Source organism: Mastigoproctus giganteus, chromosome 5 (genome assembly GCF_048544385.1).
Source record: "Mastigoproctus giganteus isolate SK-2022 chromosome 5, ASM4854438v1, whole genome shotgun sequence".
NCBI classification, from domain to species: Eukaryota; Metazoa; Arthropoda; class Arachnida; order Uropygi; family Thelyphonidae; genus Mastigoproctus; species Mastigoproctus giganteus.
The window spans coordinates 71,010,675-71,032,377 of record NC_143579.1 but is presented as its reverse complement, the minus strand read 5'-3'; the positions used below and the strand labels follow the sequence as shown (position 1 = coordinate 71,032,377).

The 21,703-nt window shown below is 36.7% G+C and overlaps 1 protein-coding gene across 4 annotated transcripts in view; it reads left to right on the top strand.

The window, feature by feature from the left end:
* Positions 1 to 21,703, top strand: part of LOC150085475 (ATP-dependent 6-phosphofructokinase-like) — a 499,449-nt gene that overhangs the window by 134,166 nt on the left and 343,580 nt on the right. For all 4 annotated transcript variants that reach the window (XM_090374056.1, XM_090374057.1, XM_090374058.1 and 1 more), the window contains 2 exons: positions 8,028 to 8,072; positions 19,841 to 19,949. In XM_090374056.1, the coding sequence (XP_090230182.1) occupies positions 8,028 to 8,072; positions 19,841 to 19,949 (154 nt within the window). The remainder of the gene's footprint in view (positions 1 to 8,027; positions 8,073 to 19,840; positions 19,950 to 21,703) is intronic.

The window sequence follows — 21,703 nt, the reverse complement described above, 5'->3', positions numbered from 1 at the left end:
ATGTGAAAATGTATCTACAATTCACAAAGGAGGATCGAAGGGTGAAACGAGTAATTACAGACCAGTTAGTTTAACTTCTGTTCCGGGTAAAATAATGGAGTCACTGGTTAAAGATGCATTGCAGGATCATCTAGACAAGACTGCAGCAATAATTCAGACACAGCATGAGTTTGTTAAGGGAAAGTCTTGTCTGACAAATTTGATAGGATATTATGATGTGGTTACAAAGGAACTGGATGCAAAAAATAATTTTGATATCATATATTTGGATTTCAGGAAAGCTTTTGACACTGTTGCGCATGGAAGACTATTGTACAAATTGGAGCAGAATGGTATTAAGGGTAAGTTGCTACAATGGATAAAAAGATGGATAAGTGGGAGAAGACAGAGGGTGGTAATCAATGGGTGCTGCTCTTCGTGGACTAATGTTATTAGTGGAATCCCACAGGGTTCGGTGTTGGGTCCACTGTTGTTTTGTATATTTATCAATGATATTGATGAAGATATATCAGGCTTAATGTCGAAGTTTGCAGATGATACAAAGGTTGGCAGGGTTGTTAATGACAGTAATGGCAGTGTGCTACTGCAACAGGATCTAGATAATTTGGGCAGATGTGCTAAGATGTGGCAACTGAAGTTTAACATTGACAAATGCAAAGTACTGCATATGGGTAGAAGTTACCCCAGAGAAACGTACCAACTGTGTGGTACTACACTTAAGGTGGTAGAAAATGAAAAAGACCTGGGAGTAATTGTGCAGTCAGATATGAAGTTTTCTGAGCAATGCAGACAGGCTGCCAGGTCAGGTCATGGGGTTTTGTCAACGATATATAGGAATTTTGCTAGCAGGGAGGGGTTTTGTCAATGATATATAGGAATTTTGCTAGCATTGTCCCTCTGTATAAGGCAATGGTCAGGCCATGCCTTGAGTACTGCGTACAGGTCTGGAGGCCTCATTTTAGGAAGGATATAGATTTACTTGAGCATGTACAGAGAAGGGAAACAAGATTGGTGAGGGGAATGAAGGGATCTTCTTACCAAGAGAGGCTTAAGTTCTGCAAATTGCAGTGGCTGGAGACTAGGCACCTGTGCGGTGATCTGATTGAGGTGTATAAGGCCTTGAATGGGTTGAGCACGCTAAATTCTGATGGGATTCTTCCACTTGTTTAGATTACGAACCTAAGGGGGCATAAATTCAAATTAAGAAAAGACTGATGTAGAATAGATGTGCAGAAATTTGCCTTTAGCCAGTGGGTGGTTAATTGCTGGAACAAACTTCCATCTGTCGTTGTGGAAGTTGATAGGTTGAATAAATTTAAGGAGGAACTGGACAGGCATTTGGAGGGAATCGTGTGATTTTTTTTTTTTTTTTTTTTGGCAGATGCTGCATAAGCTCATACACTTGCTTTCTTGCATCACATGTCACTACTACTACTACTACTACGGGGCAGTTGCAACATTACTTATTTATCTATATTGCATTCATCTAATTGCAATAATGATTTTCTCTCTCTCTCTCTCTCTAAAAATAAAAAACACTACCTATTTACCAGTAGAGAAATGTTTTAATATTAAGCCTGTTATACCTTCAGCAAAGTCATTGATAACTATAGAAAACAACAAAGGTACCAACACCGAACCTTGGGGGGACTTCACTAATAACATTATTCCACAATGAGCAGTGTCCATTGATTACCACTCTCTGTCTTCACCCACTCAACCACTTCATCCATAGCAGCAAGTTGCCCTTAATGCTATACTGCTCCAATTTGTATAGCAATCTTTTATATGCAACAATATCAAAAGCTTTCCTGAAATCAAAATGTATGATATTAAAATTATTTTTTGCATCCAGTTCTTTTGTGACCACATTGTAGTATCCAATAAAATTGGTCATTAATCCACTGTAATTAATGCACTGCTTCTGTTGAGATATAAACAAGCAGCTAATAAAGCAAAGTATTGTTGGGTTTCTACTCTTCCTGGGGGTATCCTAAGGGAAAAAGAAAATACGTCACCTATGTTAGGGTTACTAAGAGAAAACTGCTGCACTTATAGGTTTGTATATTAATGCCAGGAGTATACAGTAGTAAACATGTATGATGAGTTTGAAGTACTGGTTAAATCATAAAATGCAGTTGGTGTCAAGATACTGGAAACATATGCTACTCAGACAATAAGGGATGTGGAGTTTGAACATGATGAGTACAATGTGTACTGATAGGAAAAATAGTACAAGTGGGGGGGAAGAAGAGTTATGCTCTTAGTTAAGAAGCACACAATCTATGGTTGTTCACCAAGTTAGCATGTGTGGCAAATGTAATGTTTGGTGTGATATTAAGTACTGGGTGAAAAAAATTAGAGTAGGCATCTGTTGTAGGCCAAATGATTCTGATGAGTATGATGAACAACTACACAGAAAAACAGAATATCTTATAATGGGGGAATGTTAAATTTCTAGATACTGACTGGAACATGTTGGTCTGTTACTCACATAGAAGCAGACCATTTCTGGATTTATTCTGTGACTATTTTCTATGCCAGCATGTTAGAGAAGCAACAAGAGAAAGCAATACTCTTGATCTCATTATCAGCAGTAACTCTTCATGCATTAAAAGTTTTCACATAATGAAACCACTAGGTGGTATTGATCATAATCTGTTGATTTGGGATTTACTTGAAGATAAAACTAATATTCAGGGTAAAGGGAAGGAATTTTGTTTTTGTAAAGTTAATTATACTGATCTTAGACAATTTTTAAATTCTTCTCAATGGAAGCAACTGAAGATGTCACTAACTACAAATTCTAAATGGTATTTCGGGGAAGTGATTGTAGAGGCTACTTGGTTCTTATACCAGCTAAGAGATGTAGTTCAAGAATTAGACCTAAATGGATATCATATGAAGTGTGAGTGTAGTGGTAGAGAAGAAAAATGCATGTGATGATTATAAATTATTAAGGGACACAGAAACCTATAGTAAATGTAAACTCATCTGCAATCATGTCACTAATTGGTTAGGCAAGCTAAGGTAGATTATGAGACATCTTTGGCTATGAATGCAAAGAATATTTTGTATATCGAAACACTAGTAATAGTATTGGCAATGATGCAAGGAAGGCATACATCCTCCCACATCCTATGCCTTCTCAGCTGATCCTACTTTTAATTTTTCTAGAACTTGCTGCAATGACATATCCTTATTACTGCCATTAACCATCCAACTAACTTTTGTATTATCATCAAACTTAGAGATTAAGCTTGATATACTTTCATCAATATCATTTATAATTACTGAAAACAACAATGGGCTCAACACTGAACCTTGTGCGACTCCACTAATAATATTAGTACAAGAAGAGCACCAGTGATGACTTGTACAAAGACTGTTGTATAAAGGTAGTTATACAATAGTTATTCATGCAGAATAGTATGAAAAAGTTTTCTGAAATTTGAGTATATGATGTCAAAATTATTTTCCTGCATCCAGATCCTTTGTTACTGCATCACAGTAACCAATCAGATTGGTCAGAAAAGGTCATCCCTTGATAAATTCATGCTATGATTGTTGTATAACTGCATTCCTGTAAAGTTGGTCCTCCATTATTTCTTTAACCAGTGACTCCATATTTTACCTGGAACACAAGACAATCTTACAGGTTTGTAATCATTTACTTCACCCATTTTGAATAGAGGAGACATTTGCACATATCTAGTCCATAGACACCTCCCCTGAATCCAAGTATGCTCTCATAATTATATCCAAAGGTTTATTTATCTCTTTTTCTACTTTAAAAATATTTTAATATAATTAATTTTCACTTAAATTTGGTATTGTTCTGTTATTCCTATCTCTAAAAACTTCTTCACAAGTGAATGTAGATGCAGAATATTTATTTGGCTTGTCAATAACTCAACTCTACATATGCTAACCATTCATATCACTTACAAATTGTGATGCTCATTAAATGTATTTAAGTATTTATTTTTTAATGAAAATTGAAACGTAAAAATGTGTTTTTTTGTACTTCATGTTTTTCACTGTATCTAAACTTTTATTAATTCTGTTTCAGAAAATACTCACTATAAACCCAAAACATTGGCAATAGCAATGGTTGCGGCAATATGATGCAAGAAAGAAAGCTTATACAGCATCAGCCAAAAAAAAAAAAAAAAACCCCTTCCTGTTTCACCCATTTGGTCACTCCAAATGTTTTTTTAGTTCAGCCCTAAATTTATTTAAGCTATTAACTTCCACAACAACAGACAGAAGTCTGTTCCAGCAATCAACTACCTGCTGGCTAAAGGCAAACTTCCGCACATCTATTCTACAACTGTCTTTCCTCAATTTCAATTTATGTTCTCTCAGGTTTTTAATCTGAGCAAGCGGATTTTTCCCATCAGGATTGAGCCCGCTCAAACCATTCAAGACCTTATACACCTTGATCAAACCACATCGCAAGTGCCTAGTCTCCAGATGCTGCAACTTGCAGCACTTAAATTCTTCGTAAGTGCACCCCTTTGTTATTCTCACCATTGTTGTTGCCCTTCTCTGTACTCATTCTAGCAACTCTACATCATTCCTAAAATGAGGCCTCTAGACCTGTATACAGTACTCAAGGTGTGGACTGACCATTGCCTTGAACAAAGAGATAAGCACCTCCTTGTCTCTTCTAGCAAAATTCCTATATATCGTTGACAAAACTCCATGACCTGCTCTGCCAGCCCATCTGCACTGCTCAGAGAACTTCATATCTGACTTCTCAATTGCCCCCAGGTCTTTTTCATTCTCCACCTCCCTGAGTGTAGTACCACACAGTTGGTACATTTCTCTTGGGTTACTGCTACCTATATGGAGTACTTTGCATCCGTCAATGTTAAAATTCAGTTGCCACTTCTCAGCCCATCTGCCTAACTTTTCTAGATACTGTTGCAGTAGCATACTGTCTTTACTGTTATTAACAACCCTGCCAACCTTTGTATCAGCTGCAAACTTGAACATTAAGCCTGATATACCTTCATTCATCGATATCACTGATAAGTACACAAAACAACGAGCCCAGTATCAAACCATGGGAGACTCCCCTAATAACATTAGTCATTTTGAGCAGTGTCCATTTATTACCATGCTCTGCCGTCTCCCACTCAACCATCCCTTTATCCATTGCAGTAACTTGCCCTTAATGCCATACCACTCCAATTTGTACAGCAGTCTTCCATGTGCAACAGTATCAAAAGCTTTCCTGAAATCCACGTATATGATATCAAAATATTTTTTGCATCCAGTTCCTTTATGACCACATCGTAGTATACATTCAAATTGGTCAGACAAGACATCTCCTTAGCAAACTCATGCTGTGTCTGAACTATTACTGCTGCCTTGTCTAGGTGATCCTGTATCACCTCTTTAACCAGTGACTCCATTATTTTCTCTGGAACAGAAGTTAAACTAACAAGTCTATAATTATTTGTGTCACCCTTTGAACCCCCTTTGTGAATTGGGGATACATTTGCACATCTCCAGTCCATGGGGATCTCCCCTGACTCTGAGGTTGCTCTCATAATTTTGGCTAAGGGTTTGCTTACTTTCCTTGCTGCCTTGTTCATTATAACTGATTAGATTCCATCTGCTCCAGGTGCCTTTTTTATGTTTAACTTCAACAATTTCTCCTCCATTTTGCTCTCAGTTATTACAAAATCACTTAGCTCCCTGTTAGAGTGTGATAAACTTCTGGCATTCCCCTACTTGAATAACTCCTCATGTGTGAATGTAGATGTAAAATACTCATTCAGTTTATCAGCTACTTGAGCAGGATCATCAATAGTTGAGCTATCTATGTTAAGTGGACCAATCTGATTCATCCCCTTCCTTCTAGAGTTTACATATGTAAAGAACTCTTTGCTGTTTTTCTTTGGTCCTTTGCCAAAGATTTCTCATAATCTGCCTTCACCTGCCTAACTTCCTTTGTGGCTTGATTACAGACTAGCTTATATCTGCTGTAGGCTTCTGTGTCACCTAATAATTTATATGCATTCCATTCATTTTTCTTTTCTGCCGCGAGCCTCATTAATTCAACCGACATCCATTTAGGCCTGAACGTTGAACAGTATTTCTTAGTTGGTATGAAAAGCCTAGTAGCCTCCAAGATTAACTCCCTAAAGGCTTCCCATTTAGAATTCACCGTTGGTAACATCATCAGTTGATCCCACTGTATAGAATTTTAAAACTGTCTGAGACCAATGTAGTCACCTTTATGAAAACAAAAACCTTTCCCTTTACCCTTGATGGTAGTTACATCATTAATTAAATCCCACATCAGTACACTATGATCACTGTCACCTAGTGGTTCCTTTATCTGCAAATTCTTAATGCATGAATAATCACTATTGATAATGAGATCAAGGGTATTACTCTCTCTGGTTGCATCTTGAACATGTTGCTATAGAAAACAATCCTGCAATAAATCCACAAAAGCCTTGCTAGCGTGCGAGTGACCAAGCCACAAGTTCCACTCAATATCTGCAAAGTTAAAATCCCCCATTACAAGACATTCTGAGGTACTGACCCATTCTATTTCTTTGCACAACTGTTTATTGTACTCACCAGAGTCATTAGGCCTATAACATACTCCTCATTTCATTTTCCCTTTCCAAGTGTTTATGTCACACCAAACAGATTCAACATTGCACTGCTGCCCACCCGTGTCAACTAGTTATTTGTTGTTGTTTGGTTTTTAGGAGCATTAGCAACTAAGGCCATATTGCTCTGGGAATATGTGGTGGTCATTCCCCGACCTTTCTGCATCCTCCATATTTGGTGGTGACGGGCTCGAACCCCGGTCTAATCAAGAAGCGTGTGCTACGCACTGCTGATCCTTCCCACCTGGCTACGGAGGTGCCAATTGTCAACTGGATGTACTTCCTTAGATTTTATGTGTTTCTTAACTAATGGCATAACCCCTTCTCCCTTCCTACCCTGTCTGTCCTTTCTTTACACATTGTACTCCCCAAATTCCAATTCTGCACTGCTTATATCTGTGTGACACCATGTCTCTGATATTCCAACAATATCTGCCTTTGATGTCTTGATCAGCACTTCAAATTCATCAATTTTATTTACTTATAAATATGAAACTGTTTTTTCAACTTCATAAAACCATTAAGCACTCAAAATTCAAACTAAGCATATGTGTATTTTACTGTTTTTGTCAATTTCATTTAATAATTCTGCAAAAAACAGAAACAAACTTACAAAAATGCTAGAATAAAATATTTTGTATATTTGGGAAGCTAGACAGATGAATGCTATGAATCTTGAACTGGCAGTTAATGTGCAACAGTTATTTTTCAGGTTGGTCTGTGTTAGGTGGCCCCTGGCTCAGACCTGTCAGTAAAATGTGCCACTACCACCTGATTTGACTGTATTCATGCAGCTAATGTGGTTTTTGATCAGTTCCCTGAACAATTTAATTACATCCATCTCTTGAAGCATGCAGAAATTTGTCTGGTTTGTTAATGAGTTACTTTGAATATCTGTTAATGGCGTCCCATTTTCCAAATGGGATCTTACATATTCCACATGATGATACAGGTATTTATGTACTGTACTTTATTAAAGTACACCTGTTTAAATTTATTAAAGTTGATGTTCTGAACAATGTTCATTTAATTTATTACTTATCTTTATGTTATGTTTATAGGATTCTGTATGTCTGTGCAAAATTGACATCCTTAAACTTAAAGCCAGTATAACTTGATAACAGTTCTTGAATACAAAAATGCCTCTAAAATTTTTTTACCCTCAGTATTCTTATTTAATACATCTAGAAATATTGACTTCATTTTTGAATCATCCCGTGTGATGAATTGTATCACCATGTATTACATGTTTAACTTTTTTAAAATTTTTTATATAATGTATAATTAATATATAATATTAATTTTTATGTAATATTTATTTATATATAATAATAATCTGCTTTTTTTCTTCTCATTGTGTATATTTTAAATTTATTTACTTTTTCATAGCCATCAAAGAACATTTATCCTTGAAGTAATGGGTCGTCATTGTGGGTAAGTTTGTCAGCTTATCATTGCATTTGGATGAATATAATAGTATCTGTAATCAGTTTTCATTTGTTCTCATAATTAAGATTTTGAATTCAAGAAAATTATTTTCAACTTTGTGACCACATTGTAGTATCCAATCAAATTGGTCAGACAATTCTTTCCCTTAACAAATCCATGCTGTGTCTGAACAATAACTGCAGTCTTGTCTAGATGATCCTAAAATGCTTCTTTAACCAGTGACTCCATTATTTTCTTGGAACAGAAGTTAAACTAACAGGTCTGTAATTATTCATGTCACCCTTTGATTCCCTTTGTGAATTGTTGTTACATTTGCACATCTCCAGACGGTGGGGAGCTCCCCTGATTCCAAGAGTGCTCTCATAATTATGGGTAAAGGTTTGTTTACTTCCTTTGTCGCTTCCTTTAATATAATTGGATTAATCCCATCCACCCCAGGTGCCTTTCTTATGATTAACTTCAACGGTTTCTCTTACACTTTTCTCTCAGTTATTACAAAATCATATAGCTCCCTGTTAGAGTGTATAATAAGTAATTCCTCCACTTTCCTACATAATTCCTCATGTGTATGAATGTAAATGCAAAATACTCATTCAGTTTTTCAGTTATCTGAGCAGGATCATCAGCAGTCAAACCATCAATCGATATCAAGTGGACTAATCAGATTCATCCCCTTCTAGAGTTTATATAGAAGTAAAGAAGTCTTTGCTGTTTTTCTTTGCATCCTTTTCCCCAATGTCTTGTAAATGGTGTATCAACTTAACCTGCTTTGTGACTTGATTACAAACTAGCCTATATCTGTTATAGGCTTTTGTATTGCCTGATAATTTATATGCATCTCATGCATTTTTCTTCTCTGCCATGAGTCTCATTAGTTCATCGGACATCCATTTAGGCCTAAACCTTGAACAGTATTTCTTACTTGGTATGAAAAACCTAGTAGCTTCCAAGGTTAATTCCTTGAATGCTTCCCATTTAGAATTTGCTGTTGTTAATATCATCAGTTGAACCCACTCCTTAGAATTTAAAAATTGTCTGAGACCACTGTAGTCACATTTATGAAATAGCTCTTCCTTTTACCCCTGATTGTAGTTACATCTTTAAGTAAATCTCACATCAGTACACTGTGAGCATTGCCACCTGGTAGTTCCTTTATCTGAAAATTCTTAATGCAAGGATAATCAATGTTAATATCCCAACAGTATCTGCCTTTGATGTCTTGACCAGCATTTCAAATTCATCAAATTTACACCAAGTTCTCAGCTGCCCAACTCAATGCCAAAGCTCACTCTTGTGTATCAATTAACATACCAGCAATCAATCTTTATCTGCAGATAAAGGAACCACTGGATCACAGTGTACTGATGTGGGATATACTTAAAGATGTAACTAGCAACAGGGGTAAATGGAAGGGTTTTTGCTTTCATAAAGGTGACTTCAGTTGTCTCAGACAGTTTTTAAATTCTATACAGTGGAACCAAATAATGATGTTGCTAACAGCAAATTATCAATGGGAAACATTCAAGGAATTAATCTTGGAAGCTACTAGGCCTTTCATACCGACTAAGAAATACTGTTCAAGGTTTATGCCTAAATGGAGATGTCAGATGAACTAATGAGACTCATGGTAGAGAAGAAAATGCATGGGATGCATATAAATTATCAGTTGGACAGACAACTTGAGTAGTTGAGACCTGCTAATTTTTGTAAAATCGGACAAATGTTAATTATTTATTGTAATTTTTCCTTGTAGTGGATCTGCGATCTCATTTTAAAAAAGGATAGTGTAGGCTATTTTTGGAATATTAAATTTTAGGATTATTATATATATATTTTTAAGGCAGAAGAATTCTCTTACCTGGAGTTTTCTTCAGGAATGGTTGCATCCGGATGAGGTGTAATTCGGAAGGTGTTGAAATTGCATATATATGGAAGGGGCGAAGTAAAAAGCAAGCTTTTGTCCTAAATCCTTGCATGGGGAGTTATTATAGGTATAAAGGGAGATGTTCTGAAGCCTGATGAGGGGGCTTTTCGTTAATACCATTTTCAAAGGAGGGTGAAAGTCGTAGGCCATCTTTTATAGCCCGGGAATGTTCCATTGCCGTATTTCAAAAGCGTGGTTGGGGGGGTTGAGTAGTCAAAAGGAGGAGAAGTAGGGTGGAGGGAAAATTTTCCCGCCTCACTATATTTACACTTATAGTTTGGGAATTTCGAAATTGTAGATTTAGAACAGCTTACAGGTTTTTTTAAAAAGGGGAGGGAGGGAAAGAAAGGTTTCACTTGGAAATCTGGGTGCTTGACTATCCGTCCCCGTTAGTAGAGGTCCTGCATTGTGGGGGGGTATTATGTTCTGTTATCAAAGTTGAACTTTTAGTATATTTGTTTTAGGTCACATTCTTCAGAGATTATTGTTGGTCTATGTATGTTTATTGATCTCATTGCTAATGTCTCACTGGTTTCTAACTTAAATTTTGTGTCTTGTTTGTCAATTATTATTGTGCTTTCGAAGGAAGGGTAATGTCCTGTGTCTAAGTGGTGAGCTACCAATTCGGAACTATTATTTTTTTCCATTCGGTCTATTTTTTATTTGTTATTTGCAGTTACTTTTAAACTGCTTTTATGTTTTTGGATTCTTGTATGTAGTAATGTTCTCATGCTGCCTATGTATATGCAATCGCAATCCGGAGATTTTTAGGTATGTCCATAGTTCCTTGGAGCTGCCAAAGGCTAGGTTTACTCTGGAATCTTTGAAGATTTTTTTCAATGATTGTTGGTACGTTTCAATATATGGGAGCCCTATCCATTGTTTTTTAGTGCTTCTCATTTTGGTTTTTCTTTACTGTTTTTTTTCGGCTGTATTTAAGGTGCCATTTTGGGTAACTGCGGTTGGAAAATCTGTTCTTAAGTGTTTCAATTTCTTGTTTGCGTTCATCCTCTGCAGATGAATACCTGAAAGCATTGTTGAACTGGGCTATTAGGATTGATTTTTTGTGAGAGAGGTGGCCGTAGCTATCAAAATGTAAATAATTCCCCTTATTTGTAGGTTTGTGGTATATTTTAGTGTTGATTTTGGTGGCATTTTTTGTTAATGTTAAATTTAGGAAGTTGATCCTGTTTCAGTTGTGAATTGTAGCTGATTATCTACATTATTCAACTCATGGAAGATGGTATTTATGGTGTCTGGTATAAGCAGACAATCATCTATGTACCTTCCATAAAATTTAAGGAATGGGGAAGAGTACTTGTAAATGATGTGGTTTTCTATTTCCAAGAGGTAAAATTCTGAGAGATGTCCATTTATGGAACCGCCCATTGATACCCCATATACGTGTTGGTAAAACTCTCCTTCATGGGTGAAATAATTAGCTGATACCAGTATATTTAATAAGATTGTTATATCCGAAATATCTAATTTTGTTCTGTTTTTAAGTGTGGGATCATTGTGTAACATGTCTTGAGTGGCCTTCACAGCTTTTTGAGGGTGTATAGTGATTTTATATCGAAGGAATATAATTTGTCATCCGGTTCTAATTTTATATTTTTGATTGATGAAAATCGGTGTTACTTTTTTTTTATGCGATATTTGGAATAATTCATTAGGGGTTTTAGTATGTCAACCATAAATTTTAAGTTTGCTGTTGATGTATTTTTGAAGCTTACAATGGGCCTCAATGGTTTGTCTGGTTTATGCAACTTGGTGACTCCGAATATGTAGGGTGAATGTGTAGTAGTGCAAATTGCTTGTAATCTTTTCTTCGGAGTGTAATCTTTTTAGTTATTTTTCGATTTTTGATCTGATGGTGGGGATAGGATTTTTCCTAGTTTCTTTTATGTGTTTGTATCTTGTAGGAGGTTTGTCAATATGTTGTCATAATCGGATTTGTTTATTAATACTATTGAGTCACCTTTATCAGCCTTTTGAATGATGTTTTTATTTGTGGCTGATTTTTTGATGCACTGAAATTCCTCTTATGAAAGGTTAGGAGTAAGATTTGGTTTTTTGTTTATCACATTATCTATTTGTTTAATTAGTTTTTTTTCTATTGCTGTGGCTGTATAGGTTTTTATTATATATTCATTGTATTTTTATTATATATTCATTATAGCCTTCTCTATAAAGGCTTCAATTCATTGATTGAAGCCTTTATAGAGAAGATTGTTCGTATTTTGTTAGGTTATAGTTGGATAGGTTGGTTACGAATTCACTGTTCACGTAATATATTACGTGCATACCTATGGTCGCTGTGATTTTAAAATGGAGTTCCATTTTTTCTAGTAAGTATTTCAGTATGAAATTTGATTCTATCTTGTACATGTAGGAAGAAGGTATTCTATAGATCCTATTTAACAAGTGATTTTAGTCAATTTTTTACTCTGTGGATATAGTGTAGGAGGTTTTCCTTTGCATCGGTCCATTGTTTTAGCACACGTTTTACTATGGATATGACAGCTCTTTTGAATTCTCTTCTAAAATTTCTATAATTTGCTTGTATTTTTATTTGCATGAATTTTGGGATAATTTGTGAATGTATGCATTTTTTTAAAAAATCTATGTGCATTTTCTGTTGGAAACATCTTATTAAGGTTACTATGCCTTTGAAATAGAACAATGGATTATTCACTGAAGCATTTTTCCTACACATTTTAGTGGTTATGAAACATCAAATAGCTACATTTTGATATATGACATAATGTAAAAATATATGGAGTTCCTAAAATATCGGCGCCTCCGTAGCCAGGTGGGCAGGAGCAGCAGTGCGTAGCACACACTTCTTGATTAGACCAGGATTCGAGCCCATGACCACCAAATACGGAGGATGCGGAAAGGTCAGGGAATGACCACTGCATATCCCCGGAGCAATATGGCCTTAGTTGCTAATGCTCCTAAAAACCAAATAACAAACAAACAAACATCCTAAAATATCGAAACTTTATTAGACAGTTGGACAGACAATGGATATATTTTATTAAGGTTAATTCATATAGGTTGAAATGTTCATGTAATGGGGATTGTACGCCTTTGAAAAAGAACAATGGATTATTCACTGAAGCATTTGTCCAACACATTTTAGCAGTTATGAAACATCAAATAGCTAAATTTTGATATATGACATAGTCTGTCCAACTTCTAAAAATCTTCAAAGATTCCGGAGTAAACCTAGCCTTTGGCAGCTCCAAGAAACTATGAACATACCTAAAAAAGCTCAGCTATCAACAAAAAAACAATAGATTTCAAACAACAAACAAATCTGGTGTATGCAATTCCCTGCACACCAGATTGCAACTGCATATATATATAGGCCGCACGAGAACATTGCTACAAACAAGAATCCAAAAACATAACAGCAGTTTAAAAGTAACCTCAAATAACAAAGAAAAAATAGACCGAATGGAAAAAAATAATAGTTCCGAATTGGTAGCTCACCACTTAAACACAGGATATTACCCTTCCTTCTAAAACATGATAATAATTGACAAACAAGACACAAAATTTAAGTTAGAAACCAGAGAGACACTAGCAATGAGATCAACAAACAGATCAATAAACATACATAGACCAATAATAATCTCTGCAGAATGGAACCTAAAACAAATATCCTATAAGTTCAACTTCAATAACAGAACATACCCCTCCACCCAATCCAGGACCTCTACTAATGGGGATGGGTAGTCACGCACCCGGATTTCCGAGTGAAACCTTTCTTTCCCTTTCCTTTCCTCTCCCTCCCTTTTTTTTAAACCTGTAAGCTGTTTTAAATATACAATTTCCAAATTCCCAAACTATAAGCGTAATATGGTGAGGCGGGAAAATTTTCCCTCCACTCTACTTCTCCTCCTTTCAACTACTCAACACCCCCACCACGCTTTTGAAATATGGCAATGGAACGTGCCCGAGCTATAAAAGATGGCCTATGACATTCACCCTTCTTTGAAGATGGTATTAACGAAAAGCCCCCATCAGGTTTCAGATCATCACCCTTTATACCTATAATAACTCCCCATTCAAGGATTTAGGACAAAAGCTTGCTTTTTACTTTGCCCCCTTCCATATATATGCAATTTCAACACCTTCTGAATTACACCTCACCTGGATGCAGCCGTTCCTGAAGAAAACCCCAGGTAAGAGAATTCTTGAATTCTTCTGCCTTAAAAAATATATAATAATCCTAAAATTTAATATTCCAAAAATAGCCTACACTATCCTTTTTTTTAAAAAAAATCCACAAAGTTTATTTTAAATTCATAATGAGATCGCAGATCCACTACAAGGAGAAATTACAATAAATAATTAGCATTTGTCAGATTTTACATAAATTAGCAGGTCTCGACTACTCAAGTTGTCTGTCCAACTGTCTAATAAAGTTTCGAGCCTTTAGGACCTCCATATATTTTTACACTATGTCATAAATTATCAGGTGACTCAGAAGCCTATGGTAGATATAATCTGCAATAAAGTCACAAAGGAGATTAGGCAAGCAAAGGTATATTACGAGAAATCTTTGGCAATGGATGCAAAGACTTCTTTACTTATGTAAACTGTAGAAGGAAGGGGACAAATCGGATAGATCTATTTGATATCAATTGGTCAACTGTTGATGAGACTACTCCGGTAGCTGACAAACAATAAATATTTTGCATCTACATTCACACATCAGGAATTCTGTAGGGAAGTGGAGGCCAGAAGTTTATCAAACTCTAGCAAGGAGCTAAATGATTTTGTAATAATTTAATGCAAAGTGGAGAAAAAATTGTTGAAGTTAAAGATAATAAAGGTACCTGGGGTGGATGTGATCTATCCAGTTATATTAAAGGAGGCACCAAAGGAAGTATGCAAATCTTTAGCCATAATTATGAGAGCATGCTTGGAGTCAGATGAGGTTCCCCACGAACTGGATATGTGCAAATGTATGCCCAATTCACAAAGAGGATCAAAGGATGACAAGAATAATTAGAGACCTGATGTTTTACTTCTGTTCTGGGGAAAGTAATGGAGTCATTGATTAATGAAGCATTGCAGGATCATCTAGACAAAACTGCAGTTATAATTCAGACACAGCATGGATTTGTTTAGGGGAAGTATTGTATGACCAATTTTATTGGACACTATGATGTGGTCACAAAGGAACTGGATGCAAAAAATAACTTTGATAACATATACTTGGATTCCAGGAAAGCTTTTGATACTGTTGCACACAGAAGACTACTGTACAGATTGGAGCAGTGTGGCATTAAGGGCAAGTTGCTGCTATGGATAAAGGGATGGTTGATTGGAGAAGACAGAGTGGTAATCAGTGGACACTGCCCTTTATGGACTAATGTTATTAGTGGAGCCCTGTAGGGTTCAGTGTTGGGACCATTGTTGTTTTCTATATTTATTAATGATATTGATGAAGTTATGTCAGGTTTAATGTTAAAGTTTGCAGACAATACAAAGGATTGCATGACAGTAATGACAGTACACTACTGCAACACAATCCCGAAAAGTTGGCCAGATGGGCTAAGAGTTGGTAATTGAAGTTTAACATTGATAAATGCAGAGTACTGCATATGGGTATCAGTATCGACATATCCAAACCAGGACAGTGCTATCTCTGCATGATGACATCTGGAATGCACCTCCACAACAACTGAACAGCAGGAACCAGATCTGGAATGATCCTTCACTATTTGAACAGGATACCCCAACCAATGTTGCTTAGCAGCAAGAATGGGATCTTAATTTTAACCAGGTCTGCAACTCCCATTTTATAGACAGAGTGGACAAACCCGTTGCAGGATTTGACCTTCTCAGAGATTTATGGAAGAAAATAACTCTAGAAGTGTACATGTGCCAAATCAGAACATAGATAGGGCTTCATGCTAATTGTACATTACTACACTAAGGGTAATTGAGAACAAAAAAGACCTGGGAGTAATTGTACAGTCAGATATGAAGTTTTCTGACATTGCAGACAGGCTGCCAGAGCAGCTCATGGGGTCTCATCAATGATATATAGGAATTTTGCTATCAGGGATAAGGAGGTGATTATTGCTTTGTATAAGGCGATGATCAGGCCACACCTTGAGTACTGCATACAGGTCTGAAGGCCTTAATTTAGGAAGGATGTAGATCTGCTGGAATCTCATTCCAATGTATACAGAAGGGCAACAAGATTGGTGAGTGGAACAAAAGGTTGCTCTTTCCAAAAAAGGCTTAAGTTCTGTAGCAGGCTCAATGATGATGTGATTCTTCCTCTTGCTCAGATTTTTTTGGGGGGGGGCATAAATTAAAATTGAGGAAAGGCAGTTGTAGAATAGATGTGCAGAAATTTTCCTTTAGCTAGCGGGTAGTTGATTGCTGGAACAAACTTACATCTGTTGTTGTGGCAGGTGATATCGTAAATAAATTCAAGGAATAACTTGGAGAAACTTTTGGGTTGAAATCAGAAGTTTTTTTTTTTTTTTTGGATGAGGCTGTATAAGCTTGCTTTCTTGCATCATTTGCCTCTGCAAATGCTAATATCTTCATAAAAGTCATCAATCTTAATATCATATATAAAACTCTCTGTACGTGTACACATGGCTTAGATTTTCACCATATTTAGGTTTCATGGCATCATAATGAAATCATCAGAAAGGCAGGCAAAAGATAATGGTGTTTGAAATGAAATACCTAAAAAAATTAAATTAAAGAAATTGGAGCAAACACAAAACTAATGAACAATTAAGAAAAGATCTAAATTTCTAATGCAGCATAATAGAACTAATATAGAAAAAACTTCAGTGGGTTGGACATGTGAATTGGATGAAAAAGCAAAGGCTGCCTAATGTAGTATTGATGGGAAGAAATGGAGATAAGAGATCCCCAGGAAGATCTAAAGGAAAATGACTCCAATGTCTAAAGGAGAACACAGGTTTTCCGAGCTACTGAGAAATGATGAGAGATTCAAGAGACTGAAAAAAGTGGAGATCGATATCCAAATAGGGACTCAACATGTGCTAAATGGAAGAGTAGAATGATGATGATGATATCATAATGAAAAGTATACATTAACAGCTTAGATATATTTAAAATACACATTCCAACATAAATAGATTTATCTAAAGTTACTAATGTTTTTTCATATGAAGACAATTTTTTGTCAAATATATCTTGTTTCTTAAAGTTAGGTTTAGCTATTAATTTTTCTATTTTATTTCCATCACAACATAATCAACCTGTTTTCTTAAAATTTCCATAGTCTTTCCATAAACATAAATGTAATAAATGGAAATCTACTACCATGAAATGTAGTAGTTGGAAATGCAGTAGATGGAAATCTCAAAAAAAATGGCCTGCCACAAGTGTCAATGTTAGCTCCAACCCTCTTTAACATCTTCACAAATGATCTGCCAGGAACAACATCAAGGAAATTTATATATGCAGATGACATAGGTCTGGCATATAGAAGTCAGAGCTTTTAAACTATCAACCAACATCTTAACTGAGACCTGGAAGATATTACTGTAACAGGTGGCGTTTGATACCAAGCATCTCCAAAACTGTCATGTCCTGTTTTCATCTATACCATGCAGTAAGCCAAAAAGAATTGAACATCCATTTAGATAACCATCGCTAAAGATATGACAAGTATCCAGCCTATCTTGGAATTATTCTGGATCATACTCCGGCATAAACTGCACTTGCTAAAAGTGAGAGACAAACTCCGGACAAGAAATAATTTACTGAGCATGCTTTCCGGATCAAGATGGGGAGCTAATGCCCATACTTTTAAGACCTTCCGGCCTTGGACTTTGCTATTCCATTGCAGAGTATTGCTGTCCCGTTTAGAAAAATTTTGCCTACATAAACCTCATTGACAACCAACTAAATCAAACTATGAGAAACATCACTGGCACAATGATGCCTACCAAAACTGAGTGGTTGCCAGTCCGTTCAAACATTGTCCCTCCCCATCTCCAAAGACAGGAAACAACAGCTAAACAGCTGCGGCATATCCAAACCAGGCCAGTGCTACCTCTGCATGATGACATCTGGAATGCACCTCCACAATGACTGAACAGCAGGCACCCAATTCGGAATGATTCTTCACTATTTGAACAGGATACCCCAACTCATGTTGCTTAGCAGCAAGAATGGGATCAAGATAGCAGCAAGATCTTAATTTTAATCAAGTCTCCAACTCCTGTCTTATTGACAGAGTGGACAAACCCGTAACAGGATGACCTTCTCAGAGATTTATGGAAAAAAAAATAAAACCGCTCTAGAAGTGATTGTGTTACATGTGCCAAATCAGAACGTAGATGGGGCTTCAGGGATTCTTCCCTCTGTGCTTGTGGAACTGTAGAAGACGCTTCACGTATATTATCTGGCTGCACCTGCCAGCAGGGCCTCTCTGGAGGAATCACTGCTCTGTATAATTGTACCAATGAGGCATTAGAATGGCTTGATTCACTTTAAATTTTTGGACTAGTTCAATTTTTGTTTTTTTTTTGTATTAGTATCTGTTAATTCTTATTTAGTTGTCCTGTTATATTTACTATTTATCTTGGATATTATTAATTATTGACTAATTACACTTACTGACTTTGATTAATTGCAAATGTTAATTAATTTTTGTAAACTTTGTGCACACATCTTTGTACTCAATGCATTCGAAATAAATAAATTAATATGTAGAAACCATTTTTCAAATGCATTGTTAGCTTTAGTTCTTTTACCTGTATTAAAATCTGTATGGTTTTAACATTTAAATCCTCCCTAAGGTAAATATTCACTCATTGCCATTCTGTATAAGTTATTTATGTCTAATTAGCAATAGCGGATGCATATGATGCAAGAAAACAAGCTTATACAGCATCAGCCAAAAAAAATCCCATTTCACACATCCATTTACTTTAAAAGTTTGTTCAGTTCTTTCTTGAATTTATTTATTTATTTAAGCTATTAACTTATGCAACAACATATGGCAGTTGGTTCCAGCAATCAATTACCTGCTGGCTAAAGGCAAATTTCTGCACATCCATCCTACATCTGTCTTTCCTCAATTTGAATTTATACCCTCTCAGGTGATTATTCGGAGCAAGAGGAAGAATCCCATCAGCATTGAGCATGCTGAAACCATTCAAGGCTTTATACACCTCTATTAGATCACCTCGCCAGTGCCTAGTCTCCAGACACTGTAATTTGCAAAACTTAAGCCTTTCTTCGTAAGAGCAACCCTTTGTTCCATTCACTAATCTTGTTGCCCTTCTCTGTACTCGTTCCAGCAGCTCTACATCTTCTTGAAATGAGGCCTCCAGACCTGTACACAGCACTCAAGGTGCAGGCTGACCATTGCCTTACACAAAGGAATAATCACCTCCTTATCCCTACTAGCAAAATTCCTGTATATCATTGACAAGATTCCATGAATTGCTCTGACAGCCTGTCTGCACTACTCAGAAAACTTCATATCTGACTGCACAATTACTCCCAGGTCTCTTTCAAAGACTGAAGGTTTAATCATTAAATTTATACATTTTATGAAGTTAGAGTTAAAATAATGATGTGATTTTTATTCAGGAAAGCATGACATCCTTGTAACTTGTATAAAAAATAACAGACTCATCTAATAAAGATTTCACTTGTGGGCTATTTTTAAGAGAAATAATGCATTATGTAAGGGATATCATAATATCACTATTATTATTGTTATTGCTATTAATTTTTGTTGTTATTATTATTATTATTATTATTATTATTGTATCAATTTTTTTACTGCTTTATATAGCTATTTGGCATTGGTAGCAGCTCTAGCAACTGAAGCTGATTTTGTATTTATACCTGAATGGCCCCCTGAACCAGACTGGCCTCAAATAGTATGCAAGAAATTGAAACAGGTATGAAACTAAGTGGGTATGCTTTTTAATATCAGGTTACATTTTTGCTTGATTTTTCTTGATATTTTTCTTGGCCTAAAATTGGAAATATACATACATAGGTATCAAAATTTTTCCTTGCATGAAGTAATGTTCTTTTTCCTAAGTGCATTTTTGGGAACTGTGTCAACCATGTGACACAGTTTGTCAGGAGTTTTGATAAAAGAATGAATAATTTTAAGAATAATTATAAAAGAGACCATAGTAGTTATGAATATATTCTTGCACTTGCAGGAATGTACTCTTGTCCATGCCTCTCGACATGGGCACCTGTATGTGGTGAGGGGATCTCCCAGTGATGCTGCTGGTTTTCCAGATTAGCATCACTGGGATCTAACACCCATACCTTGGTTCCAGGGTTACATCGTTGGAATCCGGCGTGTGCAGCCGTGCGCCGCGACCCATGGAATTTGGAAAGGGGGATCTTGGTGGTTGAGGGGCCCAGCCTTAATACACCACTTTGGCCCCTGCTTCGACAAGACGGGTGGTCCCAGACCGGCCCGACTGGGATCAATTGGCAGGTGGTTCTTACTGCTAGGGTCAACTGCGTTCCAATAAGTCTCTCTCCCTTTGGTCCTGGGATGGGATCAAGGCTTATTGGAAACATGGGTATGGTGTCTCTAAGCTAACTTGGCGTCCCATTCGTGTACGCAGTACCTGCTAGTTCATGAGTGGGCGTCCCCTCGTAGGGCTCCGTGGTGGGTGAGGTACTTAGGGCATCGGAAATTTTTATCTTACTCCTATGAGTAATTTAAATCCTTCTTCTTCTGGGGCTCCAACAAGGCCCCTTCCTAATCGAGACGATGACAAAGAAAACACCTCTGCAAAAAGAGCCAGGACTGAAGATACACCACCACCATCAGTGACACCGCTTTTCCTCATTCTCCATTCCACCGGAGTACAGTCAATTGGAAAGATGTCACCCTTCTTTATCCAGAAAGGATTAGAAGGGTTGGCAGGTTCACCAAAATCCGTTAAACGACTGCGTTCTGACGACCTTTTGGTTGAAGCCTCCAGCACAAAACAAGCTGAAAAAATCTTGAACTCTACATCCATAGGGGGAATACCTATCACCGTAACCCCCTACAAAACTCTGAATTCTTCACAAGGTGTTATATCAGAGTGGGACCTTCATGTTTCTGAAGAAGAGATCTGCTCTGAATTAAAAGACCAAGGAGTGACAGCCGTCAAGAGAATATCGATACGGAAGGATGGGAATCTCATCCCTACCCGAGTTCTTATCCTCACGTTCAACACCCCACGGCCTCCAAGTTTCATCAAGGCAGGCTATCTAAACTGACCAGTGAAGATTTATATCCCAAACCCACTGCAGTGTTTTAGATGCCAAAAAAGGGCCACTCACAAACATCTTGTCGTGGTAACCCTGCCTGTGCTCGATGTGGTGTTAAAGACCACGAGAGCAAGGAATGTTTAGCTCCAAAACCGACCTGTGTCAACTGCCAAGGAGAGCACCCCCTCCTACTCTAGAGCATGCCAGTGGTAGAAAGATGAAAAAGAAATCCAAAAATTGAAAACAGAGCTGAATATTTCCTACCCAGAGGCTAGAAAACATATCCAACCAATAAATAGCGGGAAACCTTCATATGTCAGAAGGTTTCTGCTAAGTGCACTATTGGGACACAAACTGAGATGACTGTATCACCAAGAGAGTCATTCACTCCGATTGTGCGCTATTTATTGAATTCACAAAAGCC